Below are 14,178 nucleotides of genomic sequence, written 5' to 3' on the forward strand. Positions count from 1 at the left end.
GAAAGTGAGTGCATGTGGGTCCACAGCTCATGGTCATGCAGTAGCGTTCTCGCTTCCCACGCCCGGGTTCGATTCCCGGTGGGGTCAGGGATTTTCTCTGCCTCGTGATGACTGGGTGTTGTGTGCTGCCCTTAGGTTAGTTACGTTTAAGTAGTTCTAAGTTCTAGGGGACTGATGACCATAGATGTTAAGTCCCATAGTGCTCAGAGACATTTGAACTATTTTTTTTTTTGAGTGCATGTGGGCATTAAGTTTGCATCCATCTTTATCATAAATGAGAAACATTTCACAGAGCCTCCAACTGCAACACCTTCCAGAATAAGGCATGCATTAGCTGTCGTAAAGAAATGACCCTCTTCAGTATGTGACACCATGAGGAACCAAGGTGCATTTGGGAGGGCCTTCAAATCTATAGCCTCATTTTGTTTATGTTTAGTAAACACACGCTAAGATAGTGATTGATACATTGCAAAAGAATCCCCCATGATTGCAAACATCTCCAATGGCACGCTCTTTCCAACTGGGAACCCCCTCAGAGGGGGATTCACCCACCGTAAATGATTTTTCGCAACTTCAGGTCACACCCCCCCAAACTCCTGACAGAGGGACCAATTGGCATTTGGGAAGGTAACAGCTCAGTCACTCACCCTTCTGGGCCTGACCTGTATCAGAGGGTACATGAGAACCCTACCTGTTGACCTGGAGCTGCCAATTATGCATTACCTTGTCACCTGTAATGTGTCTAACGAATGGGACAGCCTTCAGGAACACACCAGGACGAAGGAGAAACAAAGAGAATGAGGATTCACCAGTTAAGTCTTCACAGCCTTACTGAAAGTGGCACCAGCTACTTATGTTTCTTCTTGATGGTGGTCTGTAAACCACTACAAGCTTGTGCATTACCTGATCACCACTGTGGCACCGAATTGAGAGAGGTGTTCAACACTATATTCATTAATCTGAAAAGCTGGGAATCAGCTCCAATTTTTGGATATATAGCCATTCACCCTTTCTTCTAACTTGTTCTACTGCAGTATGACATAAGCTTGTGCCTATCAAGATGAATCTGTTGAATTTAAGTGATTTCATGTGACATTCTGCATTAAACACAATACAGCTGCTGATATGCCACCTGAACTTTTATTTTCCTGTATGGATATCAGACATTTGCTCTATTTATCTAGGAATAGTCACATAACGGTTGTTGCAAAGAATAGTATTAATGAATCATTACAGTAGTGCATTTTATAACTGAAGTACTCTTAGAATTAATAAACAAAAATTTATATTTCTGAAAAAGTTCTGCAGTGAATTATGAAAACTTACCGTGCACTATCAGATGCACATCTTGTTGAGGTTCCCACCTGAAATATTTGAAGAAATGGCCAGTTATTTACAACTGATGAGACAGTAAATACATAGAATTCTATTAACGCCCACCAACATGTGATTGGTCCACAAAATGCTGTAAGTTAGGCTTGAAAATATCATTTAAGAGGACATGATAAACTGTTGCAGTTAATGAAACAGAATGTTAGTAAGAATTCATTCTCCATTTTCTCACTGTCTTCAGTACTGTAAATAACTACACAAGCCAGTAATTTGGTTGTAGCCATACTTCCTACTAGACACTTCACAAAGGAAAGTGACCAATAACATCTTTAATCTGTTATGCACTTACACTTTGTGTAAAGTTTTCTTTCACTTTTTTTCTGTTATGAAAACTGCCATGCACTGACAGATGAATCCATTATCGTAAGTGACACATTTGGACCTTTGTGCTCTGGGCAGCCCAGACCAACTTGCAGAGGTGAGGAGTGACTCCTAAACCCAACCTTAAGTTCACACCCAGAACTACATACAGGCTTGGACCATTAAATATACAAACATTAATAAATATTGGCAAACTCAAAATAGTTTCACACATTGTAAATGGACAAGTTAAAATTGGTATTACAAAATATCACATTCACAGATGAAGAAATACCACAATCAGAGAACTGTAGATTCTTCACAGAGAACACAGGGAAGAAATTCGCGAAACTACTACAGAACTAGACTCTGCATTCATAAATGGAAATTATGTTGCAAACGGTGCCAAATTTTTTGGGAGGACAACGGTTCAATCCTACACCCGACCATCCGGATTTAGGTTTTCCATGATTTCCCTAAATCACTCCAGGCAAATGCCGGGATGGTTCCTTTGAAAGGGCATGGCCGACTTCCTTCCCCATCCTTTCCTAATCCAATTAGACCAATGATCTCACTGTTTTGCCTCTTCCCCCAAACAATCCAAAATCCAAATTTTTCATTACCTCCAGAAGTCTCTCTCCCTGCAATAATTCAATATTTAGGTGAGAGGTACACAATAATTAATGAACATGCACCAATAGATCAGGATAACAATGCAGAAGGTAAAACAGTCCTCAGAACAATGTTGAGAAGCATCTGATGAAGTTCCAGAGGAGAACATACAGATTTTATTTAACTTTTATCCTCAGACTGGCACAGAATGGAGATGAGAACATTATCTGCCCAAACTGCTATTAAATGAATTTATTCACAACTGGAATTTTGACTTACGCCATTCTCAAGTGACAGCTTACTATGAACTACGTCAGTGTTATTAAATGTCATGCCTAGTGCTTGGGGAGTGGATATTAAGATGTGCAGTATGACATGACTTTGATAGAAATTAGTACATGAAGTACTACCAATTTCTAGGCATACAGATTACAAAGACTCCCATCTTGTAAAGAAAATGGAATTTGTAAACATGGTTAACACAAGGAAAGTAGTACCTCAAAAGGAATTATAAAGGATTCAGACATCACACTGAGCTACCACTTGAGAATTGTACAACTGCCAAATTAATTTTGAATAAGTACATTCCATATCAGCCCTGGTAGAAAATGTTTTCATTTATGAATGTCTGCCTGACTAGATGTAAGAAAAAAGGAAAACTGCAAAGAAAAAGACATTTAGCATTCACCACTAAAAAGATACGAGGACAACAATAATATGATTTGAGAATATCAGACAGCTTGTGTGCCAGTAACAAAGCACAATTCCGAAAAGATGATGAATTCCAGAGTCAGACATAGATATCTGTTGAAATTGACCATTACCACTGAATAATAAAAGTAAGATTCCTGGCCTAGAATAACTGATAACCATGTTCACATAAGATTCAATGAAATTCCATGAAAAGTTCAAGGAGACAACAGCAGAATTCTAAAATACAAGATATATCAGAGATGGCTTAGGACAGGATGGTCCTGTGAAGGCCAAATTGATAGAGGACTAAAGGAGCAAAATACTATTGGAATACATCTGTAACATTTTAGAAGGCTTATGACTATCAAGCAAGACTGCTTTATTTCAAAATTCTTAAAGAATCTGAAATACAGAAGACAACACGGGTCTTCTTAAAAGAACTACAGCCTCATTTGAGATAAGAACAGACTTTAGCCAAGGCAATGTACTAACTCCATTCTTCTTTCAGACTATACTAGAAAAGTGAATATTGAACAGATGGAGCTGTTCTCAGAATCTACTACCAGAAGTTGAATACTACTTGGTTAGAAAATTGATAATTTCAAAATTGTTTGTTCAACTTTTGTAGATAATTTAGCAATGCTGACAATGTAGAGAAACCACAGAACAGAGAGAAAGAAAAACAGTGGGAAAAGCATGACTAGTCGTCTCCTCTGATAAGCAGCAGTGAAGCAGTAATGGGTAACTACAGGACTGCAACATCCCTATCAAATACGAAGTGTGGGAGGGTCAGAGGAAGACAAATTTAAGGATCTATGAGAAGTCATGTAGCCAAATGGTGGGGAAAATGGAACCACAAGAGGAAGACTATGAAAGATGGACTCTGCATTTCAGTTAACAGAAGATGTTTATAGTAAAAATTCATTCTCCAAAATTGCAGAACCTCCAACTTGCAAGGTAGTCATTTGGCCAAAATACACATCTGTATCACACAGAATACACATCCGTATCACAAATACTAATTTTAGAATCAACAAAAGATAGTGAAAATTACGAAAAAGAAAAGATGTTAGGAAACAGAATACCACCACAAACATTTAAATTCAGAAACAATACAGAAGTATAGATAAATATGTAGGAAAATAACTGGAGACAAAATTTGGCCTACAAGGTTAATGAGTCTTAGCATACTGAAAAGAAAAACTCTGTAGCAGTACTAAAACCATTACAAAATCTCAATGCCTTACAAGAGTGCACAAAGACCTACAAGAAACTTGTATAAATTAGCAAGATATTTAAAACCAAACCAAATACAGAAACAGGATTGAGTTGGTAAATTCTCCACAGCATAACAGTTCCAAAAAGACAAGACAGAAACTGAACGTCAGGTGCGTGGAAAGAAAAATGTGTAAAGAAGAAGGAGTAGCATAAATAAATGTAAAACCTTAGCTGGCCTGTAATTGATCAGGAAAAAAAAAATGTTCCATATTTGTAGTACCTTCTCAGTAAAGCATAGCAATCGTATATGTACTGCAAACAAGTTGCAGCAAGCAGCTCAAAGAGTCTCTGCAAATATGCAGATAACAGTATTTGGAGTGTTTTGTTAGGCTACAGCAGTGATCAGAAATATTTTGCAGTGGTGTTGTTATGCTGTCAGTACTGCTTGCATGCAGTCAAAAAAGAGCAATGCATTCAAGTGTCACTCCATCAATAGCTGCACACTGCTGTGGTTATATATCTAGTGAACAAATACGATCATACAACAACAATGTACGTATGTATTCGTTTAGCTCGAAAGTTTGTAACTTGCCTTGATGGTATGGTATCCAGTAACTATATGACTGAGGTATTCACTCAGTGATTGTTTACTTGCAGAGAACTAGAAGTATAGCAAAACAGAACACTCGCTTGATGTGAGACAAGCTGTTTTGCATGTCTTCAAGATTGGTAGTACTTCTAGGGACTATGGCATATCACAACCACAAACAAGTGTGCACAGTCAATAGCAAAAACATGAAACAACAGTAACCAATAAGCCAAGGTCAGGTCATCCCTGAAGAGAGAGGAGGAAGGACAGAATGATTTGTATGCAATCAGCTGGTGTTCCAAGAGAAACATCTCAACAAAACTTGTGAATCCCTGTAACATGTTTGTTGCACTGGTGCATGTCTTCTGCCAATTGAATCCAATGTTACTAGATAGAAATAGATTTCCTGCAGCATTGAATATATGGCCATTTTTAAGGCAACCGGGAATTTTAACTGGAACACTGGACTTGTTATATTAAATCTGAGTGTAACACACCTCAATTTTGGAGGCAGTTTTTTGAAGAAACAAATCAATTTTATAAACTGCAATATATGGTATCAAGTCTTTGTAAGCACCACTGGAAATTAATTTGAACAAATAATGAAGGTAACTGAAAATCTGTCATGCATTCAAACTTTCAAATATTATACGTGAGATAGTAATGTGAATCTACCATCAAATGCACAGGATTGATTGACACTGAACATTTCCCATTTAACATTGAAACATGAAAATCTATACATTTAATATTTTGCTCTGGTGAACTACGTTCCTTCTAAGTCAAGAGAAATGCCTTTAACCTACTATCCATTGGGGTTACTTTCCTGTGAGAAAAGGCCGACAACTGTGAGGCAGTATTTAAATTCACATTCATGTAACTTTTGCACTTGAATCTTTAAGCAATTTTAGGACTTTCCCAAGGTCAGTGCTATGATGGCAAGTAGAATTTTTGTCACACATTTAAACATAATCATAAACTCATTGACAAACAAAAGATGAATGCGGCCAAAATTAGTGAGGGACAGCAATAAACAAAGGATGCAACAAATCAAATATTCTAACTCTGCTGACTGATCTCTCAAAAAATCAGATGCATAGCCAACTGCTAATTTGTCACTTTCCAGCTATAAAATATTATTCACAAATATTATATAGAAAAACACTAAAATTGAATTCAAACGTACTATTTCAAACTGTGCAGCCCAACTTCAGGAGTTAAATAGAGCCCTTTTATAAACACTGATTACAATAATGCTAAATAGTACTACATGTAAGCCAAAACTGCCACAAGCATAAACAATACATCAAACTGTACAGTGAATACATAGTTTGACTGGAACTCAACTGGATCCAGGGTATCTACAATTTGATTAGAACTACTCAATTAATTTGACCAGAGCTAAATGTACTCCACAATTCCATACACCAAAAGACAGCATATTTTACACTACACCCTTATCCTTATCAAATGTGTATTAGATATGTTTTTGACAAATTAACTATTACGCAGTGTGATCAAGACGTGTCAAATTCAATTGGTTGTAATTCAAACTTGGTAAGTGCTACGTAGTAACCTAAAGCACCATGTAAATGAGCAGGAAATTACAATCTCACCTGATATGACACGTTTGTTTGTATAGAAATATTTCCTTGTATTTAATTACTGTAACAGTTGCATATGAAGGCAACTTATCATGATTTCACTGATAATTAATGTAATATTTATCTCAGAATGTTTCTTAAGGTTCTAAAGTGACCAGCATGGGAAGGTGCTTATCTCAAGCCAGGCTTCACAAAATCCTCACCAGAGTACCAACTAATCCAGGAGGTTAATTGAGGAAGGACGATGGGGAAAATACAGAGACAGCACATGAGACACTGGAACTGCTCCTCAAAACTCATTTTCCTCAATATGTCTGGCGGATAACATAGAGCAGAACGCGACCCCTGAAAGACAATGGTTCTCAGGCACTCAAAGAGAGGACTGGGAATCAGCCAAGGAGTGTGTCAATTTCAGTAAAATCCAATGGGCGGTGACAACATTCTAATTGGTCAAGTCACCTGGTCCAGATGAAATCTTTCCAGCTCTCTTAAAACAAATAGGAGACAATCTTATGAGAGTCCTCTGCACGTTATTCAGGGTTAGCCTAGCAGTGGGAGTCATTCCCAATGCCTGGAGGGCAGTGAAGGTTGTCTTTATTCCAAAGCCATGGAGAATTGATCATACGAAGGCCAAGGATATGAGACCAATCAGTCGAGTTAATGTACATGCTGGGAACAGGAGGCTAACTAGGGCTCCTCTACATTCAAACTAACACACATAACCAGGTAAATCAAGTGAGACAGCTCTCCAACTATTTGTTGGGAGGGTGGAGAAAGCACTTTCCTTTCAAGAAACAGCCCTCTGCATCTTCCTGGGCGTCAAGGGGGCTTTTAGTAACACAACCTTTGATTCCATGGTTAGGTCAACAGAGGTGCATGACCTAGTGACCACTATATGTAGGTGGACTAGGGCAATGCTTAGTGGAAGGAGGGTAGAGGCCACATGATGAATGAAAAAATAGTAATTAACACCACTAGAGGTTGTCCACAAGGAGTTTTGTCCACTTTATTGTGGAATCTACTGGAGAATGAACTCATTGAGGAACTAAATTACAGACAATGTTTTGCCACGGATACGCAGATGACCTTGTCATAGTAATACCTGGCCAATTTGCTGACAAGGTTAGGAATATGGCACAAGGTGCACTGGACATTGTGCAAGACTGGTACATTACATAGGACCTAAACGTTAATCCTAACAAGACTGTTGTGGTACCAATCACGAAGAAGGACATCTAAAGCTTTTTGATGAAACTCTATCTGTGAAGGGGATAGTGAAATATCTAGAGATAATCTTAGATGAGAAACTAACATGGACCCTTCACATTAAGAGCATCTGCTCCAAGGCAAATTGTACTCTAGTGAGTACCAGAAGGCCTTGTGGCAAAAACTGGGGCCTAAGATCCTGATGTATGCACTGGACACACACAACAGTGGTTAGACTTAGGATCTCCTATGGGGCCGTAGTGTCGTGGAAGAATGTACAACAGCAGGCTGCAGCTAAGGAGCTTGCTAAGGTGCACAAACTGGCCTGCTTTGCCACAACAGGCAGAATTAGTAGCACACCAACCACTGGGATGTAAGTCATGCTGGACATGCCTCCACTACATCTTTGGGTTAAGATGAAGGCAGCAGCTGGTGCATACACACTCAAAACTGGTAAAAACTGGATCAAATGGTTCAAATGGCTCTGAGCACTATGGGACTCAACTGCTGTGGTCATTAGTCCCCTAGAACTTAGAACTACTTAAACCTAACTAACCTAAGGACATCACACACATCCATGCCCGAGGCAGGATTCGAACCTGCGACCATAGCAGTCGCATGGTTCCGGAAAGCGCGCGTAGAACCGCGAGACCACCGCGACCGGCAAAAACTGGATCACATTGGATATCCAGACACACACACTAAAATATAGGAATGGCTTGAGAAATGCCGCCTGACTATATAACAACTCCCAACTGCTTCAACAAGCCTTACAATACAATAATTGGAAGCAGGGAGCAGTGGGAAAACAGTTTGACACCATGCAGAGGACACTGTCTGGTTCACTGATGGGTCAAAATCAGACCAAGGCGCTGGGGGCGGGGTGTACAGGGTTCAGCCAAAACTGGAGGGCATCATCTCTCTAGGAAAACTGGCCTTGGTATTCCAAGCTGAAATTACTGCAATCAAGGCGTGTGTGGAGGAGAATATATATAGGTGCTACAAGGACCATAGCATCTACATCTATTCAGACAGCAAGGTAGCCCTGAAATTATTGGGAGCTCCTGCAGCACAATACATTATTATTGCAGAATGTCACAGGGCTTTGGTGGAGTTAGCGGATTCAATAGCGGAAACTTAATATGGGTCCTTGGTCACTCAGGGATCAGTGGCAATAAAGAAGCTGACAGGTTGGCCAGGATGGGGGCAAAGACTCCATTCAGTGGACCGGTACCTGTTCTGATAATCACCAATGCTATGATCAAACGAACTATGGAACTGGCTTAGAAGAAGCACATAGAATACTAGACCAAGGTCTATAAGCAAAAACATGGTAAGGTAACGATGCCAAAGTTGTGCTTTAAAAGATGCTCTGTAACCCTGGGCTCGAAGAGGAAAGAGGTTAAACTCATGTTTGGACTGATGACCAGTCATGGGAATTTAAAAAAAAAAAACACCTACATACAATGGGTATAATGGAAGAAGACCATAAATGTAGCATCTGTGATGAGAGTGAAGAAACTGCATCACACCTAATCTTCCAATGCATAACATTGGAGAGCAAAGAGACAGAATTTTCAGTGCAACTAGAAGTGAAGAAATTGTGTCTCACAAATAATGGGCAGAGAGACTCCTTGCACTATCTAAGGGCACTAGTTGGCTTTACTAGATATACAGCGAGCAATACTGCACAATAAACTGTTTCAGTGCCAGGTTAGACCAAAGCTGTCTTAGCTTCTCTGCCAAAATCAAATTAAATCCATCATCCTTAGTGGATCTGTGTTCAGGTATTTTTGACAAATTAACTATTATGCAGTGTGATCAAGATGGGTCCAGTTCAACTGGTTGTACTTCGAATTTGGTATGTGCTACATAGTACCTTAAAGCACTATGTAAAGGAGCAGGAAATTATGATCTCATCTGATATGACAAACTCGTTTCTTTAGTAATATTTCCTTGTATTGACTTATTTTAACAGTTGCATATTATGGCTGTTTATCATGTTTTCACTGATATTTAATGTTAATATCTATCTTAGAATGTTTGGTAAGCTTCCAAAGTGACCAGTATGGGAAGGTATTTACTTCAAGTAGATTAGTTTCAATAAGAACAATGTACTTTCAATCACTTATTTTAATTAAGTTTTGTAAGATGTTTTGAAAATGACTAGCATGGTATGGTTTCTTGAAGTTTTAAATAAACAGTGCTGCCGTGCCTCATAGTCTTTGGTAATGTATGTGTGTTTCTCACATAGTCTGGGCCAGTGAACTGTTACTGTTAAGTCTGCATAGGTTTTGACAGTAGTTGAACCGAAGTCTCTGGGCAGCCAACCAGTTGTGTCATTTCAGCTCTCTAAAATTGTATGGATGATAAGATTTTGAGCAATTCATGAGGATTTTGGCATTTTCTCATTACATTAAATTGTTGTATGTTTTTGTGACTGACGAACTTTCACTTTGCGCAACTGATAGTTCCGTTTTGTACTGAACAGCATCACTGATGATTACACCCAGCTGGACTTAGGTCCGATTTCACATTAACTTATGTAACTGGGGGATCTGTCAAATATTCACAATTATTCACATAATTGAACTGCATTATCTTCAATCTGAAGTGTTCACCCTTGCTATGTGATCCTATATAATTCAATTTAATGATTTTAAGGATGGCCATTTCTATTTTTGTGTCTTACATTGACAGTACACCATTCAACTTTGTCACTGTGTTTACATTTCCTTATTTAGTTGTCACTGCATTTAAATTTGTTTAAACAACTTGTTTAAGTATACATTAACTATTACAATATATGCCTAACTTCATACTGTTAGATGTTGCTTGACTGACAGGCAGCTGGTGGTTTTAACAGGGTAGATACTCAGTGGTAGATGGCCTTGACCCATGCATGGGACTGTAGAGAGACATTCTGAAATCAGCTCTGTTCACTACCCTGAAACTCAGTACATCATAGGACCAATTTCAAAGCATTAACATTACACATCTTGATTGAATTTTCACAGTAAGCAATCAGCACACAGTGTCAGTAGCTGGACTGAAATCACTATCAGTTGCCCTATTGGCACACAAACTGAAGATAACAGACACAAGGCGCAATATTCAATTATCTCTTTCAAATCTATTTCATTGTGGAATATCATACTGGAGTTCCTCCTTTCAGTACCGGCATAAAAATCATAATGACAGATTCTGAGATGATCAATTTATGTCGATTTTATACTGTGTACTCACTTAACAGAGAAAAGGCAGCTGGGCAATATGAGATGGCTGTACAATACCACTCATATTACACTAAACTTGTTCCTTCTCTAACAGCAGCATATCAAACATCTCTGAGCCCATGGAAGTTTCCTAGTGGCTGGAAGAAGGTACCAATCGATCATATTCTCAATTAGTGTCACCTGATAGATGCACATAATCATAGCAAAATGAAGCATGAGCATGAATAACGCTGTATGGTATATTTCCAAGTTTTTAGGAAATCGACAAAAACCGTTAATAAAAATGTAATAGCAGATATTTATTGTTTGCAGATGCAGACTGTTGAAAATAGTTGGTTGTGCTTTTTAAAATTGCACTAAGGATAGGTTTTAGAAAATACATAACTATTAAAATGAAAAAACAGTGTATAGCAACTGATATACAGCATTGCTGTATATCACACTCTACTAGAACTATAAGGTTGCCTAGAGTCTCAAAGTTTTAAATAAAAAAATTATATCAAGATACAAACTAATATTTATAGTAAACTGATTGCTTTGGTCTGAATTAAGTAATAGAACATGAGTTTGTTATGAAGTTGAGTCCAAAGCTGGCACATTACACTCAGTTGGCACACTGAATGTTTTCATAAAATGCCTGGATTTTGATTCCCTGTATTTCGTCACATCCAATAGATTGCCTTTCTTCTCCTTACAAGTTTCAGTACCCCATTGTAGAGCAACCAAAAACCAAAATGCAACAGAATTTCTTCTACTTCATGTTCAAAAAGATGTTTCACAATACAATATCTTTCACATGGATGAAACCGCTTATGCCTTGAGGATCATCACTGCATAGCTTCAACCAAAGCACAGCAGTAATTTTCAAAAGTAGGTGGCATTTTGAGAACCAGCTCAACAGATCCGATGCCCTTGTCTTCCATCATCTCCTGTATGGTCAACTTCGAAGGTACTACAGTGGCCTAAGCAATGACATGCTTCCATTCTAAAGGAGCCATAACTTTTGACACTTTCTTTCCTCAATCACTGCAAAGTTCCTATCACAAGGCAGGAAACTATCACTCTAACATAAAAACTTTTGATGTATTTCTACACCGTACTTGCAGTTGACCAGATAGAAATAAAGTGCTAAAATTCTCCAGTTATCGTTCTGCCCAACATGGTGGTCAGACCATATAATTAGTTTGTGTCCCATACCTTTTTCAAGCATCACAAATTTAATCAGACAGGAAACTATTTTGGCTGAACCACACCTTGCACCAGATCCAGCCCCTAAATTTACCGTGTTAGTTAAGTACCAAAGTCATGAACCATGAAATTATATGACGGCAACTGTCTCTGGCAGAATACCATGGAATGTGCCAATTTATGACAAAGTACAACGTGTTGTACGTCCACGCATGTAACATATATATTGTTCCTTTGTAGCCATTTCTGTGTTATTTTTTAGCAGTTTGTATGCTCAGTCTGCTTTTGCATAAAAACTGACTAAGTTCTATGTTGTGCATTTGTATCTCATCTGAAGCTCTGATCATAAAGAATCATTAATTTCTGCACAGATTGAGATTGTGGTACAGACATTCTTTCGAAGATTTATTCTTACTTCGAGAAACTCAAACTGAGTTCTTGAATCAGGGACCTGTCATCATTTGATATGACATGTGGCCTACACAAATATTTTCCTCAACCATCTTCAGGAGTGGTCACTCCACTTTCCAGTTTATGTTGAAGAGAGAGTTTTCATTGCTGGGTGATGCAAAATATGTCAAGCAATGTTTTTTGACACACTTCTTTTGACTGGACTTCATATTTGAAAGCAGCTTGTTTCAATGAAGTACTGTCTGTCTTACCTTCCTTTCGTCTGCCTAGCACACCTATTTACGTACAGTTTATCGAGTAAATTGCCTTTTCATTGTGCATCAAGGCATGGTATTCTCTGTACAGCCTTAACTTAATTTACATATTTATGTCCTAGAATCCTTCTTTTGAACACACTTCTGTGTTGCACACACGGTCCTGAATCATGCTGTCAACACTACTACCCAATATTCAACTGAATTATCATACTCCACATTCTCTTTCAATAAAATAGCAGTATGTTTTCTACCTTTTCATCACTGATAAAGACAGAACTGCAGTTAGTTTTATTCATGGGTTTTTACCGGTTTGAGCACTGGAATAATGGTGCTCTCCCACCATTGCGATGGAAAGATGCCATCGCACCAGATCCAGTTGAAGATGATAACGAGATGGCACTTTTAGTCAAACAATAGATGTTTCATCATCTGACTGTGGATCTGATCTGGCCCAGGAGCTGTGTCAGGGCAATGTGCAAGGGCGCTGAGGAACTCCCACTCTGTAAATCGAGCATTATAGGGTTCAATGTGACATTCAGTGAACTAGAATGCTTTCCTTTCCATCTGCCATTTGAGGGTGCAGAGGCTCAACCGTAGTGCTCGGCAATTGCCTTTGTGTCGGTAGATATAAAACAAGTGATGTTAGTGCCAGTAACACTTGTCATGGTCTGCTAGGCACATACATGTCCGATGTTCTTCCAGAGTTAGGAAGGTGACGTATGGCACCAATGGTCGAGACATACCTCTCCCAACATGCCTGTTTTAGTCTTTTTATAAGCTGGAGAATGCGAGCATGACCCCTTCCAAAGCTATTAACTGTGCTAGGGAAAAGTGTCACTTACGTCACTGTAGAGCTTGTCGATGCTCTTTAATGGCCTCAACGATTTCTGGCGACCACCAAGGTTTTCGCTGGAGCACTATAAAGAACAAGGGATCGTTAATTCTGTCAAAGAAACGACCGTTCTAGTGACCTGCTCAACTACCACATTGATGGTACCATGTGATGGAGTTTCAATGGTGACAGCAGAGGTGAAAGCTTCCAGTCTGCATTGTTTAAAGACCATCTTGGTAGACATCTGGGGGGGGGGGGAATGGTGCTGGGGGAGTGACAGGAAGATGGGGAAGTGGTCACTACCACACAAGGCATCACGGGCTCTCCAGTGGACAGATGGGAGAAGTCCTGGGATGCAGAGGGATAAAGCAATGGCCGAGTAAGTGCCATGAGCCACACGGCCCCTAGTATTTAAGAGGCAGAGGTCGAGTTTCGACATCTCTAACTTGACCAGTAAGCATAGTGCCACCCCACAAGGGGTTATGGACGATAAAATCTCCCATAAGTAGGAAAGGTTTAGGGAGTTGATGAATCAGTACAGCCAATGCTTTCAGGGGTACTGCACCATCCGGATGATGATATATGTTGCAGGCAGTTATTTCCTGCTTTGTCCTTATCCTGACAGCCACAGTTTCAAGAG

At 39.1% G+C, this 14,178-nt stretch overlaps 1 protein-coding gene across 3 annotated transcripts in view; it reads right to left on the reverse strand.

Moving 5' to 3' along the window:
- The window catches only part of LOC126213561 (zinc finger protein 708-like), a 451,089-nt gene that overhangs the window by 303,699 nt on the left and 133,212 nt on the right, over nt 1–14,178 (reverse strand). Inside the window, exon 11 of one of the 3 annotated variants that reach the window (XM_049941399.1) lies at nt 1,327–1,364. The exons of the other annotated variants lie outside the window; for them this stretch is intronic. Within the exon in view, the coding sequence (XP_049797356.1) occupies nt 1,327–1,364 (38 nt within the window). The remainder of the gene's footprint in view (nt 1–1,326; nt 1,365–14,178) is intronic. 3 annotated transcript variants of the gene reach the window in all.

This window comes from Schistocerca nitens, chromosome 11 (genome assembly GCF_023898315.1).
Source record: "Schistocerca nitens isolate TAMUIC-IGC-003100 chromosome 11, iqSchNite1.1, whole genome shotgun sequence".
In the NCBI taxonomy this organism is placed as follows: domain Eukaryota; kingdom Metazoa; phylum Arthropoda; class Insecta; order Orthoptera; family Acrididae; genus Schistocerca; species Schistocerca nitens.